The 22,078-nt window shown below is 34.7% G+C and overlaps 1 protein-coding gene across 1 annotated transcript; it reads right to left on the reverse strand.

Annotated features, from left to right (window-relative positions):
* Positions 1–77: 77 nt before the first annotated feature.
* On the reverse strand, positions 78–19,433 carry ttc14 (tetratricopeptide repeat domain 14). Its single transcript, XM_051694468.1, has 12 exons — positions 18,882–19,433; positions 13,696–13,814; positions 13,405–13,604; positions 8,750–8,834; positions 8,185–8,314; positions 7,940–8,095; positions 7,781–7,852; positions 5,910–6,029; positions 5,683–5,805; positions 3,879–3,996; positions 2,949–3,055; positions 78–1,229 (listed from the first exon to the last, which is right to left on the reverse strand). Exons 1-12 carry the CDS (start codon positions 19,013–19,015, stop codon positions 500–502), a joined length of 2,094 nt encoding a protein of 697 aa, XP_051550428.1. The 5' UTR covers positions 19,016–19,433; the 3' UTR covers positions 78–499.
* Between the last annotated feature and the right edge of the window lie 2,645 nt (positions 19,434–22,078).

The following is a 22,078-nucleotide window of genomic DNA, read 5'->3' on the forward strand; positions in this document are numbered from 1 at the left end:
ACTGGAGGTATGTAGTAATGAGTGGGATAATATGTTCCTAGTGAAAACACAAACCAAAAACCCCACAACAGACTGTCTTGTCCATTACATTCATTTATTTGTACATTAACATGACACTGAATGCAATTTATAATACTGTGACTGTACTATTCTGTAAATCATCCCATCACAAATTTGGCTATTATGCAGTTTTGATGCAGTTTTTTTTTTTTTTTTTTTTGAGACAGGGTAACACCACCCCACACACACCCCGGGTAAACAAAATAAAGCTAATCAAAACCTGAAATTATGAAAAACTTTAATATAAATCAATACAAATCAACTTTAATCATCTACCAAATAATCTGCATTTTAAAACTCTAAACTTAAGGTTCAAATCTGCTAGTAATAGTCAAAGTCAAAAGTATTAATAGTACTAAAAGCACGTTACTCTTATAACGGTAAGAAATCGACAAAAAAAAAAAAAAAAAAGCAAATTAACACTTTTGAGTCACCCTTATTATTTCTGCTTTTTTCCCCTCTCAAATTCTGCAATCTGGCTGAAAATATCCAACAAATTGGCAGGCACCTCTTTTTTTTGGGTTTCAGCAGAACTTTTCCTAGCATCATCAAGATCTCGGCCATTTCTCTCCACTTTATCCATCCTCTCATTCCTGCCTCGTTTGGATTCACTCATCCTTCTGCCCTGTGAGGAAAATTCCCTGGACTGCCTTTCAGATTTGTTGGAATAATCAGAGTACGTACAGGAGGAAGAATCCCTCCTGTTTTTGACCTGTTCCGAGGTGCTTGAACTTTCCCTTCTCTCCTCAGACTTTGTCTGATTTCGGTGGCGGTCTCTAAAATCGCCAATTGCATCAGGACCGCTAAGACTAGATAATGTTGTGTCCTTTCCTTTGTCTTCTGACCTACCTCTGCCGTCTTCGTGTCGGCTTTTGACATGAGTCTGCTCTCTTTCGTTAATCAGTTGGGATATGGATTGTTTCTGGTTAATGAATGAAGCGGAAGTGTTAGCAGGGATTGGAAACCAATCTTTCTCGTCCTCTACTGTTTTATCGCTACAAGACGACACTCTCCGCTTGTGTTTCTTACTGCTTTGAGAGGAGCGGCGACGTTTGTGCTTTCGTTTCTTGGATTTTTTGCGACTACTTGAATGAGAGTCATTGCTAGTCATTGAAGATGAACTTGAAGATGTAGAGGAAGAGGTCGATCGTTTCCTTTTCCTTTTCATCCTGTATGAAAGCAAAACATGTCACTGAAACTAACAAGAACCGTGAGGGTGCACCAGAAAATGGGGCAATAAAAAATATTAAGAGTGAAATATAATTCTAACCTTGTTTTGATGGCCACAATTGCCACATACACACTGCAAAATTTTATTCATTTGCATTTACATGTGGCAGTGAATCCCCTAAATTATTGTTCAATGTGTGTAAAGAAAACAGGCGTCACTCCCGAAATTGAAACAACAAATATTGTACGCTTACATGTGCAGTTATAGTTGAGCTACAACGTGTTTTTTTTTTTTTTTTGCATTGTCAAATGACACAAAGCATAACCGAATATTTGAAGGGAGGATGTAAAATACTCTGGGGTAGATACATGTAGGACATGGGTTGCCAACTTTTTCCCAGCCTAATACGGGACATCTTATTTTGCGATTCACTGACTTGATTAACGGGACATTCTAAAACACCCAACATAAAATGCTTAACATGACTTGGGTTGCCACCAGTCCTGTAAAATAAAGGATTGTCCCATATTAAAAAAAAAAAAAAAAAACGATGCATCCTCTATCAAATCAATACTAGATGCTATTTGTCCCATATTTTTTAAGCCAAGATGGACAGTGAAATCATTCAAGAAGGACTTTTGAATTAAAAGACCAGCAATTTTTCTCAGTCATTTGGCTGAGTTTCTACCCTTCCCAATTGAATATAAAAATGATTCAAATGAAACAAATACTGAAATGTTCTCAACAGTTTGGGTGCAAGACACTAAAATGCGGGACAAACTGTGTCCCATATGGATTTAATGGAACACAATTTTGTTCCCTTAAGTACAGGACGATTCTGTATTATACAGGGCAATTTTGTATTATACGGGACGTTTGGGAAAGACAACCCTAGTTGCACGTTATATGTCTTTCAGAGCAAGCATGCGCACAAAGCTGAAACCAGTCCCACTAAGGTATATACTGTACATGCTGGATGAAGCAGATCAACAATCGCATTATCTAGTTTTGTTTGACGTCGTAAAAATAGGACTGCTACAATTCCAGTCAGACTAAAACGTTTACATGACACTTTAAAAAGATGAATAACCATTTAAGTCCGATTGAAATTGAAGTTTTAAAGTGCATGTAAACATGGATGGCAACAGTTTAACCCATTTGCCATCGAGATATTTTGGACAAAAGAAACATAAGCAACCAGAGACATTGTCTTCTGGCAAATATTTTGCAAACTGGCATCGACAGAGGCATTGGGTTTTGTGTATTTAAGACCCCAAATTGGAGTTTAAAATTGACAGTCTTCCTCTTCCAGGAAAACGGTGTAAAAATATTTCCTGCACTCCACACATTTTTGTCCAATCAAATGCTCTCTAGTATGAGAATGTCCCCTCTACTTTAAAATGTTTTCTGATGGGACAGTTATTTCCTTTTGAAGCCGCACAATTTAAAACTCTTGTTTTAGCACAGCGGTTAATTGATATGTAAGTAGGTGTTGCTTTGCTACTGTTCGAATGCATTCGGACAGATGACATTCAAGGTGGTTGAAGTGGGTTGCTGCTGTAAGATTTGTGAATAATAGCAAATAATGAACTCTGTGAGTACAGAACAGGATTAAGCACTATGAAGTGGAGTGACAAAAGTCTGCAGTGTGTAGATGGCCAATATGTGCTTTACAGGGATAAAAACATGTGAATGAATATTGTGGTGTTGACGTTACCTTTTCTCTTCTTTTAGGATCTTACGCAATTTTTCTGCACTTGTCTCCACGGTCTTATCTTTTTCCTGATCTCTGGCAGCTTCCAGTTCTTTTAATTTAAGCGATTTCTTTAAAGCAGTTCATTGGCAGGGTAAAATTGGAATAGTTTGCAGGAGATTGATCAAGCATGCATGCAGTGATTGTTGCATGCAGTTGAAATTGCATCACACACACAAAACAATTTCGCACAAATGCCATTTTCACAGATCAGACAAAGTATTCAGCAACAGGATGTTAAGCAATAATAAAATGTGAGAAAACATTTTATATTTATGATCATAAAATGTAGTTACCAGTCGTAGCAGGAACAGAATACAAACCAATGGTGGTGGTTTTTATGTCCACAAGCGGCATTTGTCAACCCAGTGCAATCAGGGTTAAAGGTCCCATCAGTCAGTTTCACAGGTCCAAGATCAGAGAGACACATAAATGACAACAATACTTCATCAGAACTTCAATGCTCTGAATGCTGATCTATCCATAAATTGAAGCCAAAGAGTGTAATTTCAGCACCACAGTTGGAATTGTGAATATAATGATATAATTGTTGGACAATAAAGATCTCAAAGCACTGGTTGAGCCAATGTTGCTGTGACGGGCTGCTCGAGATGCTTAAATTAACCTATTAACCTACGAATGGCTTACTTATAGTTGTCTCTGCATATTAAACTGGGTTAGGAGATTTTAACACTGAAAAAAATGACACACTTCAGCTTACAAATGGACACAAGTATTTAATGGCACGAAAAAAAACCAAAAAAAAAAATGCAGTCTTGATTTGTAAACGGTTCATAAGGCATACCATACATCTGTTTACCTGAAATACCAAAAGCTTAAATCTGCTATGACAGACAAATTGGAGGTAATGACCGGCATGTTTTTCCAGCTCACCTGGATCCGTATCTGAAGTTTCTCCAGAGCCTCTGTCGCCTCTTGTAATGTGTCATCTAACGCTATGGCTCTTTTATAGAGACCCTCAGCAGTGACTAACTTTTCTTCCTCCTCAAGTCTACACGAAAAAGATAAAAGCATTCAGTCATTATAACAACCTGGAAAAAAGATGCTCATTATGAGATTCTCATTACCGCAACGTAAAAAAAAAAAAATTTTTTTATTTAAATTGTAAAGTTATGTACACTTGGCATTGTCTTTCATTTTCGCAGATTTTAATTAAGAAAATAATTGTTCAACAGCCTCTTTTTATTGTAATTAGTAAAAACATGACTGTGTTACGGTAATGAGAATTGTCATTGAAAACAATTGGAATAGTCAAAGTAAAATGGCTGGACGCATTACGGTAATGAGAATTGGGAGGTAAAGTGTACTTAAGTGGCCTAAAAACAATGTCACAATGCAAAAATCTTAATAGTCCTTCATGATGTACCCTAACCTGTTACAGCACATTAATTGTATTCCATAATGCTCCAAGTTGCTTGATAACTGTAAACAGGTGAAACCTGCCATTAATATGTCTTGATAATATTTAATCTCAAAAGAAAAAAAATAAAGAAAGTATGGTTTATATAAAATAAATGTAAGCCTATTTTCAGGAACTTTCGTGTTTTTTTTTTTTGTTTTTTTTAACAGTGTCATTATTTTCAAGACAATTCATTATCATTACTGTAATGTAAGAAAAAAAACTGATATGTAATTTAAATACTATATTTATAAAGTCAAATTTTAAGTATACTTCATAGTGGTATTTGTTGTGCTTAAATGTAACTTAAAAAAAATAAAAAATAAAACCTGTCTGGATGATTTTCGATACTTTCTCACAGTCATGCATATCTAATCACTAGAATCACCACTGCGAATAATGGGATTTTCAAACAACAAAACATCCAGACGCATTGATACATTTTTTGTGTTACAGTTATCGAATTTGGTGATAAAATGTGCTACATTGTCGCATTATTTTCATGACAATACAAATAATATTATATATGGTTCCTATAAAAGGTTTAATTTTATTTATGCAAATATAATTCTTATTTTTTTAATCAACTTAACTCAATAATAATGTGCCAAGTTGCTTGACCACCGCAAAAAGGTTAAACTTGTCAAGAACTTGTCTGGATAATATTTCACCCCCCACCCCCCCAAATAAAAAAAATTAAATAAAAATAAAAAAGACATAACAATTATGCTTTATACAAAGAAGATTAAGCCTAATATATAATATTCATTGTATTGTGACATTATTTTAATGACAATTATCATCACTGTAATGCAAGAACAGACAAACTGATATAGATCATATATCATAAATAGTATATTTGTTAAAACAAAATAGGTATACGTCATAGTTGTACTAAATTTAATTTATGCCGATTTAAAAAACAAAAAAAAACAAAAAACTTTACTAGAATGGGCTTAATTTTGTTAATACAAATATAATATCTTTTTTCTTTTTTTACATTTCATTTTGGGGTGAAATATGACCCATTCATATATTTCTGAACAGCCTTCAGTTTTATAAACTATTTTAATTGCCTAAATAAATAAAAACAATTGCCATTAAAAAAATGTAATTATTTGTTAAAAATGTTATCATTTTGCTGTTTTAGAAAAGCAATAAGCCACAACAATCTGTGTGTTACAGTCATCACAACATCTTGTGGCTTATTTTCATAGCTCACACTGCATGTGTGTAAAACTTTGTGTTTTCATTGAAAAACTTTCATAAATGACGTACTGTCCTCCTCGCTCCACTAGCGTCTGGCAGAGATATTTTTTAGCGTTTCGGTGTGTGGGACAGTTCTCCAAGGCCAGTTCAAAGTCATCAATAGCTTTCACCAAGCTTCCTTTGGTGGCATATCTACAATAAAATATTGAACTTCTTAAGTAATATGTAACACATATCAGAAGCATAAACAAGCAGGCAAACATTACTCTTTATATTAAGGTGTTTTTGAGACTTACAGTGCTCCACGTGCCACAAGAGCTTCCACATTGTTGGTGTCGATTTCTAAGGCCTTGTTGTACTCATTCATTGCTTCCACATGCCGACCAGATTTAAAATGGTCAACACCAGATTTCACACTACAGTGGTTTAAAGAAAATTTACGCTCAGTTTATACTGTATACCAGTTAGTGCTCCAATTTGCTAAATATTTAAAGTCAACATGAAACACAGTTCACAAACTGTAACATGCTTCTATAGTTTGATGTACTGCTGAGTGAAGCAGACTATTATATGAAAAATAATGTCTGGTGTGTTTTATTCATCTGGAATTGGATGATGAAAATTGGGTGTTTCATACCAGAATATACTGTAAATTTGCAGAGGATTGTGGATGACTACACCCGTCCTGAAATACCACCAGTAGCCACTTTTGAGTTCTTCTAATGGGATGTGTAGGCTAAAGGACAAGTTCACCCTCAGAGCATCTCCATGTAATCCAATGGCAACACTTCTTCAAATCTATTGTTACTTGCTGTTATTGCCGTAACCTTTTTTAAAGCAATAATGGAAACCGCAATTAAACTACCACACTAACTATTGGCAAGATTTAGAAAGGCTACATTACCAATAACAACAGCTTAAATCAATTCCTAAACAGCTCTTTGGATATTAACATTAAACAATAGCCCACGCAACCTAGTTGACATAAGCCAAAATGGAAAGCGGTTATTCCATGTCAAATCAAGCAAACTTAAGAACCTTCCACAGTATAGATAAACAGAGGTAGGTTAGGTCTGTTACTAAAATCAGTTGACTTCAGCACTCCTTGTTACATTACATGCCAAAGACTTTCTTATCCAATAAAACAAATGTCTGAAGTACAAATAACGTTGAAACTAAAAATATGTCTATTTATTCACATTAAAACAATAATGCCAAAATCCAGATTTTCAAGAGTCCAAAAAATACACTATTATTACTATTAGGAAATAAGTGACATGTGTTGCCTTTCAGTTAGTGCAAGTTTAGAAATGTACATCTGCAAAGCTCTGGAAGTCATAAATTAGGAGTCAAAACACCAAAACTCAAACACTCAAAAAAGCACTTGAACACTCTGAAACTGTATTTGGACAGATTTTCTAATTATTGTTTTTCAGCCCTAAAGGTGTCTGGGTGTGAGAGACCGTAACTCGGAGAGATCCCAAACGTACTTCGATTTTGACATGAACGCTCAGTGTCTGCGTACAGTCGAACGCAAGCCTGTTAAAGTATACTCTATTTGACAGTGCGCGCATAGACAGGCGGTTGGCGCATGCGTGCTACGACTGCTATGAGACGCTGGACAATTTCTCTTCAGGAGTTTAGTCCCATAAAGATGTCTTTATAGTCCTTCAGACTCGAGTTATACAAATGCAGGTATCTCCAGACCTCCTCACACACACGCTCTTGATGTGCACATGCACTCTTGTTGTTTTTACCTTCGTCTTCAGTTAATTACCGGCTTCTTCTTGCGTGTGTTCATGACAGCAAAATGTCAAATGTGAGTATTGCCACCTTGTGAACCCATTAATCTGTGCAAATATTTCCAGGCGCATGCGCAGTCTGCGCATTCAAAGACGCGCAGTTAGAAAATTCCAGCTGCGCGTATTCAGTGCTCGAGCACTCTACTGATGAGGAGATTTGCGTCACACTTCTGACCGAAGTATACTTTGGGCTTTAGTGGGATGATCCCAAACCCAAATCCATCTGACACTAGATGAAGCTTCAATTACCACATTTACATTTCCGCTAATAACTCTGGAAATGCATGGGTTAGAATCAAATAGTGTCAATTCTGATTTCATGTTGACTTTAAGAGAATATAAGGAAAAAGCTGGTAAATGCAAACCATTTCAAGGCCCACGATACAGACTGCTTTTTCCGGATCACCATTGCAAAATCCTTTTCTTTAAAATGGTTACTGTGTAAACAAATAAACAGTGTGTGAGAAAACACCAGGAATACTGGAAATCGTACAACCGCACAGGACCAACAGACTGTTGTGTACCTCTGCAAGCCCCTCATTAGTGAAGGAGTCTGTGTATCACTTATTCCCAGCTTTCCCAAGAGATAGTCCACATTTAAAGGGTTGGACAAACCAAGCGAGCTTTCCAAGAGCTTCTCATAAGTCTCATTGCTATCTGTGGACACCTTTTCACCCCGACTGAAAGAGAAGAATAACAAAAGGATGGCAAAGACAGACAGATCTTGATTCATATTCTTGTCCTGATACTTCTTGATGATTGTACATACGTATAATGAAGAGGCAGATCTTCTTTGCTTATGACACCTAGTTTAACTTTATTCAGATGAGGAGCAAGAGATGTTGAATACAGAGAGATTGTCAACTTCTCATTGTAGCGGTCAACATCCTTCACCCCAGCTGTAACACAAAATATTTCATGTTATATATTCATTTATATACTGAGGCCACAGAAAGTTTTTGGACACTGAAGTTGCACTAAACAAATATATGAATGCATCAAATAACAATTTACCAAACCAAGTGGAATTTATTTAAATAGAAGAAGTTTCATTTTATAAAACAAGACATATTGTTAAAAAAGAAGACAAAATATAATTGGACACTATGAGGTTGTCAAACATTAGTGGAACATGTCCATAGTTAATGTGATGAACTACAACATAAAGTCAGTTCTGAGAAAAGCTCTAGCATCATTTGTTTGCAGATGCCACTTGGTTTGATATTTTATTATCGAATGCAATAACATTTAAGTGTGACTTAAAGTGTCCGAATACTTTATGGTGCCACTGCATATTAAAAGAATTAAAATAAAAAAATAAAAACTGAGCTTACCTCTAATTAAATCCCCAATTTGGTAATAAGACAAAGGATCATCATGATTTCCAGTTGATGGCACATCTCGCAGTGGACAGAGGGCCTTTTTAAATCAACATTTATTACAGATTAAACTTCAACAGACAACTAACCCATCGGAAGTGGACAAAAATATTTTTTTAAAAGGTGAAGTGTGTAATTTCTGCACCACTAGCATCACCAAACAGAAATGCAAAAAAATGAATTTCCCAAACACTCTACCTTAGACAGTTCAATGATGTTTAATGATACAAGAATAAAAAACAAACAATACTGTATAAGCCAACTTATGTATTGCTTATTGATTGATATCTAAATCTATTTGATAATATATATATATATATATATAGGAATGTGCACGGATAGTTGAAATTCGGTTAACCGCTCGAACCACTATTCGAATACCAAAATCACTATTCTGTTATTCTACACGTGCAATAGAGGTCTTCAACCCGACCCGAACTTGACGAGTTCTGACAAACCTTTGGGTTTGGGTCAGTTTTTCAAGTATAGGTCAGGTTAGAGGCTGTTCAAACATGCTTTTTTTCTGTGTACTGTTAACACGCTGAACAGGCGTCTTTGACTGTTGTGCTGAAGCTCACTGTTTTCTCTTTCAGCATCTCACGCAGGATCACCACATATTTAGACACCAAGTGAAGTTAAAAAGAACTTAATTTTTGTATAAACGTATCATGAAACACTTGCGTTGTTTCATTTGTTGCACCGTGCTGCTTTCTGAAAAAGTTGCAAAGAGGACTTCATGTGACTGTTACACCATTAAACATGATTCCAGGATGTTTTTCAGAAAGTTTCAGCGCTTTATAAACGGTAATACATCGTTTTTCCTTTTACTCTAATGTGCATATTTATGTACAATGGTTTGACAAGTTCAATGCCATTTTATTTTAAACCATTTAAAAATCAAAGCAGGCAATTTAACTGCAGCAGTGTAACTCCACGCACATGACAATACTTGCATTCACTGCCTCACGGAAATGTCAGCCCACCTGTGCAGAGCACATTTACTACATACAGTGACAATTTGACTATTTTTGTTTAAGGTTGATGTGAGATTTTATCATTTGAAGATCTACGTATTTTGCTATTAGGCTCATGGCTCACCGTGCACTTTATTTGCTGCTATTTTGAGTGTTTGAGGAAATTCCATTGCAATAAACATTCTTTATTCCTGCATCCTGATGAAAAACCGATTAACCGCTCATGAAACCTTGCGGTTAACCGAATGTTAAAAACAGTAACCAAGCACATTATATATATATATATATATATATATATATATATATATATATATATAGAGTTGAAGTCAGAAGTTTACATACACTTTAGCCAAATACATTTAAACTCAGTTTTTCCACAATTCCTGACATTTAATCATAGAACACATTCCCTGTCTTAGGTCAGTTAGGATCACTACTTTATATTAAGAATGTAAAAATGTAGAATAATAGTAGAGAAAATTATTTATTTCGGCTTTTATTTCTTTCATCACATTCCCAGTAGGTCAGAAGCTTACATACACTTTGTTAGTATTTAAATTGCCTTTAAATTGAGTATGCACCGGCTAATGCAAAATACTTGGTAGGATGGCTATATTTACAGGGAAAATAGGATGTAATTGACCACAATTCCATTATCTTCAGCAAGCTGACACTACACTACAGCTGTGGAATAAAGTTAAAGAGCTATAGCTTTACTGTTTATCACTGCTTGGGAGTCGCAACAGATGCAGGTAATCGCACGCACACACTCTCTCTCTCCATCTCTCTCTCTCTCTCCCTCTCTCAAACACAAACATCCTTGTTTCTCCAATAATTTGTTAGAAACAGCCCAAGCCATCATTTCTAATCCTAAAGTGACATGTTTGATTCAGTAAGGGAGGCTTGTGCACATCTTTTGAACTAGCAACGGAAGATTCTGATCTGTGACGTAAGAAAGTATTTCCATGCAAAAATGTGTTTTTTGTGTGTGTGTGTGTGTGTGACAGTCTTTAGTTGTTCCTTGTTTTTCTTGTTTTTTTACTTGTTTGTTGGACTATTGTACAAAAGCAATATCACATTCACAATCATGCTTTATGGTCTTTAATCAGCATGGTTGTGATTACCTGCGGCATGAGGCTACTGCTGCCGAATCACAGCTCTCCTGATTTAGGGCCATACAGCACTCCTGCTCGTGTAACATTGCTTTAATAGTTATATAAATGTAATAATTATAATAATTAATTACTATATATATATATGCAGTATATTGTGACATGACGACCTTCCTTCCCTGAAGTCAGCGATGCCAGGCCCTTTGGATCAGCTGCCCTTCCTAGGGAGAGAGAGGAGGGGTGCAGTGACTTCCCCTCGAGTGATGGGGCGCCCCTGAAGTCAATGGAAAGCCTCATCACCGCTGCCTTTAAAAACCAAGTGTGCCTCTCCTCAGAAGACCAGTCTCTAAATGCTGGCATCCTCAGAAGGTCCAGGAACAGTGCAGAGAAGCGTTGGGTGCAAATTAGATATGTCGCCGGACCACTAACCCCAGCGCAAATTAGATGCAACACGGGGGACTGGACCACGCATTGCGGCCGTCGGGCAGGATGCAGGACTGCTATTCCCCTCACACGCCAAGGCCCAGGGAAGCTGAGCCACTCTGGAGAAGACACCCCTCATCATGCCCCTGACTAAGGAGGGGAGCACATCTATATATTTATACAACAGTTAGTTCAGGTCCTTGAATCTTATTGGATAAGACATTCCAAGAGTGCGGATGTCTCAGAACTGCAGCACTCGAACACTTTACTGTTTGTATCTCACCGCTTGTGTTCGTAGCATTCTAAACTAAAGTGTAAGAGCAGGCAAATGTGGGGATTTTCATTCATTTTTCATCATTATTATTTTGAAACCCAGTCAACTTACATACTATATTACTGTACTGTAATACTACATAATAATAATATTATTATAAATATTATTATTATACAATGGTAATGTATTTCTGTAAAAATATGTTTTACTTGCACGTGGCATTGCTATGCAGTCCAGTTAAACCCATAAGCCTTTATTTTGGTGAAAAACTAAAAGGAAGACATTTGAGTTTATATTTCTTGTTGAGCTGACAACAGCCTTTTAATGCAGTGAAATCATCTCCCCTTCTTTCCACCAAACAATGGTGTCCAGGAGTCATTGTAGATTTTTTTTTAGTAACTTGTAGCAGCCAAACATGTGTGTAATTATGTGAATGTGAAATTAAAGCAATTTTGGGGCACTTCAAATATTACATGCTCAGCACACACTGGCACACCAAACCGAACTCATTTGTTGCTGTGTATAGAGCACAGAACTGCTCTGAAACCCCTGAAAACACTGTATCAAGAGTCTCATGCATGCTCAGAATGTGTAATAAACTGACACTGTTTACATGCACTTAAGAAAGCACTACACACTACAGACAGATCAGAGCTAAGATGTATTTGGCTCTTCATGTGATTCTAACATCCCATGAGGGGACCCTCTCTATGTAGAATATAACAGCTTTTATAAGGTTACTGATATGACTGGAGCCCTCATCTCATATGAGTGCTCATGATTTTATACATACATTTTAAAATTACAATTCATTTCTTTAGGAGTAAAACTTTTTTTTTTGTATTGAGGAAAAGCTACTGACTTCCTTTAAATAAGCCAGTGGTTCTCAACCTTTTTTTGATGTCATGTGACATAATTTGAAAGCGGAGACTTTGTTGTAGCAAAAAACATAAAACACAAAACTCAAGCTTTGTGTTATTTGCATAATTTGCTTGATGTAACTTCGATGCATTGCATCATTTGAAAGTTGGGTTAATAAATTCAGCAGATGGAGGGCTATATCTGGGGCCTATAAAATGAAAATGCAAAGACAGAAACTAATAATAAAAGTGAAATTGTTTATATATTTCAAAAATAAGTGAAAAGACCAATACTATTGCATATTTTGTCCCACTGAAATGCTCATTCTACATTGCAGCATTGATTTAGAATTGGATGTACATGTAAATTTACTCATATCAACAACAGTAAGGTTTTCTATAACATCTATAAAAAGTAAACCAGTTATTTTTTTCTTACACTCTAATTTACACATTTCTATTTCATCTTTATAAAAATAGTTTATTTTGCATTTGCTCTTTCGACGCACCTTCTTTGCGCTCGTGGTGCTCTGTCCATTGAGCCGTATCCATCTACAGAGCCATACTGGTGCATTAGCCGAGGTTGTGCCTCCGTCTGTGTATTTGACGCTGCAAAACCAGATACTTCAGATGCGTTGCTAGACTTCAAAATCAGATGAACCACGGTACAAATGCGTACCAACCCGTATAATTGAGAACCAACTGATATACTCCAAGTCTAGATAAATGTTTTAATTCAAAGAGGAACTTGACAATAGATTTGATTATTAAGACTGATAAACGCCCCCCATTTGTAACCTAATGCTCCCCTCTCTACTAATTTGCTCTCAGTGCCCCCCTGGCATCCTTTGAACGCCCCTGTTGAGAACCTTGCGGATTGATAATCGCACCAGGTCATATTGCGATTTTATTTTGATTAATCGTTCAGCCATACACACTTCACCTTTAAGAACACAAAGCATACAACCTTTATCTCAAGATCCTCGATATCCCTTTCCAATCCACCACCAGTGCAGAGAAGAGTCACAAATAAACCGAAGTCTCGCACTGAATTTATCCTCCCGATAACCATGTCTCCACGCTCCACATCCCTGTAGAAAAGCTCCCTCCTCTCCTCATACGACACCTCCATAAACTGCTCCAATGGAGGCATCATGGCATATGCCTCTGAAACACCAACATACTTGATCAATAAATGCAATATCACAAAAACTGTGCTGAATTTAATAATAAAAAAAAATCAATGATGACAGTTCACCTTCTGAGTCCTCCTGCCATTCTTCTGCAGGTTTACATGATTTCCATGATGATGCAAACAGAAGGTCTGCTTTTCTTGCTATGAACTGCTCCAAAACAGGACTCCCCTCTTCTTTATCCCTGATTTAATAAGTCATAAGTTCAATGAACCTCCATAAAATGCACAGACCTCTATTAAAAGGTACAGTTTACCCCCAATATTTTTTCTTCCTGTCTTTACTTTCTCTCATTGTCTTATACAGCCGTATATTATATTGCCATATACCCAATGCTGTCATTTTTTCAGTGGAACACAAAAGGAAAATTTGAATGCTTTAAACTGTTATGGAATCTACATTGACAGCTCATAGGGACCATATCTGTCGAAGCTTCAAAAAAAAAAAAGAAATTTTGAAACTACAAGTCTTCTCAACCATATGATTGTTGTTTGTTTAAATTGTTATTAGCTGAATATATTCCCCTCTGCCGAAGTTCTGACATCTCAAGATAACTGATATTCTGAAATAGTTTTGCATAAGGATGTGCACAAGTAATCAACTAACTGAGGAAATATTTTGCACCAGCAACTATAAAAAACAAAACAAAACAAAAAACACTACTTGAATATAACAATTTATTTTCCTAACAAAGGACAAGAATATCTACTTTTATGGTGGAAAGAAAATGCGAAGCGGTACGAGAAACTCAGCTTGTCAAACCAGTATATATATGTGTGTTACATCTCTGAACAATTGATGTAAACTATTGCAAGGGAACGCAAAACTTTTCAGTTAATAATAGTGTTGTCATAATACCAAAATTTCAGTAGACATTACCAATACCAGGATAATTTCATGATTCTTGATAAAAATTTCAATACCACAGAAAAAATAGGCAATATGCTATTTAACACACTCCTTTAGCCTATTAAATTGTTAAATAATAATAAGAAACAAGAAGCAAAACAATAGTTTCCTTTGTGTTTCTCAATGAAGTAAACATTGCTGTTATATGAAATCAGTTCTATTTTTTTATTAATTTTTTTTTCCAAATTCCACATTTTCTTCTGAATTCCATGTTTTAAAGTTTAATTCAATTTTTAAATCAAAATTGTCAAATCAAATTAATCCAAACTTTAAAATTACTTTTCAAGAAAACAATTAATTTTTTAATAAAGTGCTTTAGTAAAGATCCTTGCATAATCTAAAACACAACATTGCTCTTATTTTTTGTCAAGTGCAGTGCTGCACAACAGATCATCACATCATCAATGAAACCACTGATGAAAACTTCTAGTTAGTACAACAGTACTCTTGCTTGTGAGATATAGTTTCAACATAATAATAATAATAAAACACATTTGACTAAACACTAGTAATAATTTGTCACAATCACGCAAAATTTCAAATGCAAACTTTTATTTTGAAACTTTTTTTGTGAAGGCATCTCTGGTTTTGTGATTTTGACGGTAGTTTAACACTATAAGCCGTATCCACCTTTTTCCTGAACTGTTTAAGGTTATAACTTCCTTTGTCAGTTTCCTAACGTCATCGTTTAGTATGTGGCTATGAAGAGCGTTTTTGAAAGTCTTTGTTTTTGGTGGAGGAAACCGCCATTCTTATGTGGATGAAAGATGCAAACATTGCGAAATTAATTTGTTTTCAAACGAAAACGTTTTAGTGTGGACGAGGCATTAAGTTCCTTGCACAAATTTGTTATATGTCTTTAGACTACTATACAGTAGTGCACAAGTCATATGGACTTGTGCAGTTATAAACCAGTTATAAAAATTAACGTAATTAATCACATCCTCAGACCGTAATATGGAATATTCCTATCATCAGAGCAATTCAAGCTCGAAATAGCACCTGCAGGGGGCAGTAAGTGAAACTCCAGCTGTATTGGCAATGTGCAGCTATACAGAGTGCAAACCACACACAGTCTTGTTTGACACTAGAGACAGCACAAGATGAGTCTTGTGCTTGCGTTCAAAGCTGGACAGAGTGCAGATCTGAATGCAGGGATCTAGAGACGTGTTTACTTTTAACTTGACACAGCGACCTAAAAACGCTGTTTATGATGCGACACAACCAAAGTGAGATGCTCCATGTGTACACTGATGCATCCTTAGAAATGCCCTTGTAGTAAATTTATATCGGACAGATTGGCTAATTCAGTTGCAAAAGGGATTGCTGTGGAATTTAGGCCGATGACAGGCTTATGTTCAATAAAATACAAATTTACAATATATTGCCTTCTAAAGTCACTTTTTCTATTGTCTTATTAATCCTTTATCATCTACCACAATAATGTAATGCATTTTAAATATAGGAATTATTATTATAATAATTTAGATAATTATAAATGTACTTTTAAGAATGTATAATTGTTTAATCATAATATATTTAATTATTGTGATTTGAGAGGCTTTCTCAGCAAATATTTACACTGTTAACTGAATTAATTATTCGACATATAATTTCATTAATTCAACTAAAAAATGTAATCGATTGACAGCCCTATTTTATGGATGAGAGCAGCATGAACATTCTTCCAAATTTGCATTTTGTGTTCCACAAAAATATAAAATAATAATAATAAAAAAAAAAAAACACTTGTTTTTGTACATTTGTATTTGTTAACCACATTATTTAACAAAAACTAACAATGAACAGCATACAGGTTTGAAATGAAATGAGGGATTTTAATTTTTGAGAGAATGATTCCTTTATTAAAGATTATAAATAAAGTTCTTGATTAATCAACCCTCCTACCCTGTGTTAAGATTTCTGCTTGGGTTTCCAGAAATTGCTATGCTGTAAGTGAAAATCATAATAATAAATAGAGAATACATGAAGAAGAAAAAAAAAAGATTACTTTCAAAATCAATGTTTTTTGTTGTTGTTGTTGTATTTTTTCATGTTACTCTGGGGGGTATTCCAGAAAGCAAGGTTAACTTACCGTGACACAAACCATGAACTCCCGGTTGATTAACACAAGCATCACTTAATCATGGTCATTGATTCCAGAATTCCAGTTCTGGGTTAGTTCACTCAACCATGAGTTTGAAACTCAGAGTTTGTGCACGATCACGGTGAACTCAGAAAGGCCGAATCCACGAGTCACTATGGAAACAGACGCTAAGACGAAATTCGTGCTATTTATTTCAGTGAGCTAGAACATGAAGTTTTAATGACTGTAAATGAGCATTATTTCATCTTCACTCGTAACAGTGTTAGGGGCTGTATCAGTTTAGAACTGAGAGTGTGCTTGGCGGAAAGTATACTGAATGCATGAATTTTTAAATTAATAAAACTATAAAGTTTTACCATACATCATGTAAAAGCTTAATTCAACATTAATATTAGACCTCTCAGCAACATTAATGTTTAATAGGTCGACCATTATGTTACTTGTTTACACTGAACTTCATAATAGGTATTAACATTCATATTCTATTATAATATAATAATAATATAGGTTTTATAGCTATATAGTTATAGGTTTACTATATTTTTTTTTTTATTATTTATTTTTTTTAAGGTTAATTTTACTGGTATTTACCATGTACTGTGCATGCAAATTTTATTTTACTGTATGTCATGTGAACTGTCTGTACTTCTTTTATTTTTAATACCATTTGATGAAACCCATTTAACATTGGGGTTTCTAAAAACTTCATTTGAATTAGCATCATATCATCTTCCATTTCCAGAGTGTCTGATGGTGTCATTGTATTCATGGACCCTCATTCAATTGTAGGATCTCCCACAGATTTCAACATTTTCCATAGATTTAATGTAACACGATTACTCATGTGCATTATAAGATGAAGATCTGCTGTAAGAGGTGGAGAATGATGGGAGGAACGTAGAGTTATATGTCCATTATGTCCTTTTCTTATTTGTTGTGGCATTACAACTTCCTTGTTGTCTTGTCCCCTAAAAGGCCATGGCTGAGCATTCTCATGTACAGTAGCCTCCCGCAACTGGATACTGAATGAAATGACTGTTTTAATTGAAGATCGTGTCTGATTATACATGTTCATAATCTCAACATTATAAAGTAACTCATCTTTTCCTAGTTGTAAAGGAAGCCCTATTGAAATAGGTCAAAGGTAAAAGGTCCCTACTGAAAGGCACAATAAAAATGTCATTTAGAGAAGGACCATATAAAGCTTCTAATGAAGTAGAGGAGGCTGAGCATCAGAAAGACATCTTCAGATTGAATCACTTGACCACCAGCTAAAGGAGGGCACTGTAGGTGACTCTAAATGACAGCATGCCTCATTTATATTTTCAGATTATAAAGAACAGTGAACAAGTCTGGAAATGTGTGCATTTATATGTACAGTACATGAATTAAAGTGATAAGAAGTGAAATTGTATCTGTGGTCCATGAAATGATCACATATTATCTAGTTAGTGAAGAAGAATAACGAGTGATTAATTGCTTAAGCTTTGAATTGCAAGAGATTATTATAATTAATACAATTAAAAATGTATTTGATAAATAACTTTAATATTTACTGACTGAAGGAACTGTAAAAAGAATTTGGTGCTATAATAATTATATGATATTTATAGATATGTTAATAATTAATATAATGAAATAAACATTTTTAGAAGGGCTAAATATAAACACATAAAGCCCTCTCTTTACAGTTAAAAAAAAATAAATAAAAAAAAAATAAAAAAATAAAAAGTAACAGCACAATGTACACAATTTGTTCACTTTCGAATGCAAATGTTCGGTGTGTGACACTGGAAATACCGAAGTAAAGAAGTTTACCATAATAATGCTTTAAAAGTATAATACTATGCGTAATCTGAATTTCCACGCCCACTGTGGCGCAATTAAAAGGGCGCGCATGCGCTGACAACCTCTGAAACTTACTGACTGTTACCTGAATAAACTAACTCTGAAACATAATCTACTCCAGAGCAGGTTATGTTCAGAGAGTAAATTGCTATGGTTACTAACATACACTTAAAGTTACCTCAGTTTTTGGAACCGAAAGTTGAGGTTATCCACTTATTCGGAGTAAATTTACCCGGGTAAATCTCTTAACCTGCTTTCTGGAATACCCCACTGGTCTCTCAGAGCACAAACAGAACATACGGATTACAAAAACAAAAAACAAAAAAAAAAAGAAAGAAAAGAAAAAAGAATATGTATAAGAAGTAGAAATATATCTCTATTTCTTACCTTTGGTTAAGCGCTTTGGAGAGATCTGCAGCCACATGTTTAAAGTCCGGATTTTCACTTTGCTCACATTTTAACAGTGAAAGCAGACTTTCACCATGAAACGACACTGACTGTCTGAGTAAATCTCTTTCCATTTTCAGTGTCTCCAAAACAACATATTTACACCACCGCTGCTCAATGTGTTTAATGTCTCAATGTTCATAGAGATTTGAAAATAAGTAAAGGCTTTAACTGGTCAAGTAAACAACTACATTATTTGATAGCTATTCATTAAAATCTGGCAGAGACACACGAAATGATAGAATTAAAGTGTCTGAATTTGAGCAGGAAAAAAACTGCAGCTGTAAACATGTGCTGCTGCCAAAAGCAAAGACGTGGACACCGGAAGCAATACCAGACGAAAGATTTAACTTTAACCAGTAATGGGCACCCTTACATATTTCATTGTTTACTTCCTCCGCATTGCATTATAATATAGATATTCGGATTTTAAATCGTTTCATTCGAACCGAAACAACAAAACCACAACAGGAAATATTTTTTTTTAATCAAGATGAAAGTCTCGTCGATTATGTCAAAATAAAAGCATGAGGTCCTCGTGGTTTCAAAATAAAAGTTTCATCGACTGTGACAAAATTCAAATTAAGAACAGAGTAACACTTCATTACATTTCGTTAATAGCTACCAAACGGTATTACATATTGCTTAAAAGAATATTCTGAGTTCAACAGACCTTTTCCACAGACTGTGATGACGCGTTCCCACCTTATTTATCGGCGTAAATCTCGCATTTTTTGCATTATACATTTTCAAAATATTGAGTGTAAATTTAAAACATTATGCTTTGTGTTATATTACCCTGGAATTAGTTTTAAAAACTGAATTATCACAGCTGCGATGGGGTTTCTATTACAGCTGCTGAGAGAGTGAAGGTAAATTTGGCATCTTCTCCCATTTTACTGTCTTAATCCACCGCTCTCTATTTTTTTCCTCTTCTGGAAAGTCATTCAAATGTAATAGTGGATTTTTTCATTTGGTCTTGGAGCAAATGGGTAAGTGAAAATAATATCTGCTGTGATCTCCCATTCACCGCTGTCGAAGTTTACCCTGCAAACGTTTAATTCCACGTTCCAAAACCCGGAGTGTGAAAAATGTTGATACAAGTTAAGCTCAATCGACAGCATTTGTGGCATAATATTGATTGCCACAAAATAAATGTTGACTTGCGTCTCCTTTTCTTAAGAAAAAATAAATAAATAAAAAATAATAATAAAAAAAGAAAAAATCTGGATTACAGTGAGGCACTTACAATGGAAGTGAATGGGGGCCAAATTTTGTAACGTTAAAATACTCACTTTTCCAAAAGTCTAGACACAAAACATAAACAATATGCATGTAAACAGGATTTTATTGTGATAAAATCACTTACTAAACTTTTCTGTGGTAAAGTTAGGCCCTATAGCCAATTTTATAACTTCACTGCCATGACAATATAATGTCAACAAACCCTACATTTACTGTAAAAATGATAATTTAAACAATTTTACAGCTCAAATAATACACAGGTTTTAACAAAAGAATTAATATGTGCTTTTATAAAATTATAAGCTTCAAATTTCTGCCTATAAACCCTCCAAAAATTGGTCCCATTCACTTCCATTGTAAGTTCCTCACTGTAACCTCGATTTTTGCTTCTTCTTTTTATTTTTTAAGAAAATAATTTTTAGAAATTAAAATTAAAGATCGAAATTGTGCAGTTAACATGTACTGTACATAATTCAAATATTGTATCTTCATATTTTATATTCATATAAGCCTGTCCTCATTTACATTCATATCTGAATGCACATGAACTACTTACTGATCTGCATATCTTTATGTTTGTCAATGGCTCAATAGGAAGATATCAATAAATGATCACTCAAATTTATTCTTACTTTTGAAGTGAATGTTCACAGGTGCACACAACTTTTAATAAATCTTTTAATAAGCTGCATATCAGTGAATATACATCAGAAACAGGAAATCATTGGCTGCATTTGATTTTGTGATTTCAAGGATGACGCTTTCTCCGCTTCTGTAATCAAGTTTGTCATCAATATGCATAGATGAGTAGCAATCAATGCATTTGTGCTCCATGAAAATAAATAAATAAATAATTTAAGTGAATAAATAAAAAAGAGTGAGAAATGTAAATTTTCGGTCATAACCATCCATACAAGTCTCTCCATTGATGGAGAATAGAGAAGCTTGAATCATTACCAGCAGGTGGCATCAAAATATCAAGGTGTTTCAAATACACACACACATTCTGGGCTAGTTGTCACACATTTTGACTCCAGTGAATATTTCTCAGGGTGTAGGTTGGTTTTTGATAGTCAATCAAGAATCGAAAAAAGATACAATTCATACACACACTGGCCCTATAGCGGGCATATGTGTTAAAAAAGCCGAAAATGTAATGTAAATGTACAGGAATATCAAACCATTGTTTTTGCCCACAAATATTATAATTAATAGTTTGCAATTGCACACAATTATAAAAATTAAAACAAATTACTCAATAAGTAATATATTATTTATTTTATTCCTATGTAATACAAAATTCATCTAAGAACAAATTTACTTTCTTTAAATCTGTAAACATGCAGTAACTGGAAACATGAGGAACTGTTTTAAAACAAACAAACTCTACAATAATACAGAACAATAGTCTATGTGTGTAATCTGTTATAGACATTTGCTCATGTCGCTTTTCTCTCTTTGAACAATGGCATGGTGATATTGACAGTGAAATTGTTTGTATTCACTGTAGCAAATAATTCAAGATTTTTTCAAGGCTTTTTCAAGGCTAAATAAACTGTTGTAATGGCAGGAATCCAGTGACCCAGTATTGCTGTATTCTAAAAAAGACATAGCTCAAACTGATATGGTATTAATGTGAAATCAGGAAATAAACAGGAGATACACAGGTTTCTCTACTCCACTGCAACTAAACAATTCATTAAAAAAAAAACATAACCTGAACTATCAAATAAACATTTACTTTAATTTCATTTAGTACAACTAATGCTGTTAAAAAACAGTATGTAGATATACAAAAGTATGTGAACCCTTTGGAATTTGCTGGTTTTCTGCAGTGATTGGTCATAAAATGTGATCTCCTCTCATCAAAGTCACACGGATAGACAAACACA

The sequence above is a fragment of the Myxocyprinus asiaticus genome, chromosome 50 (assembly GCF_019703515.2).
Source record: "Myxocyprinus asiaticus isolate MX2 ecotype Aquarium Trade chromosome 50, UBuf_Myxa_2, whole genome shotgun sequence".
In the NCBI taxonomy this organism is placed as follows: Eukaryota; Metazoa; Chordata; class Actinopteri; order Cypriniformes; family Catostomidae; genus Myxocyprinus; species Myxocyprinus asiaticus.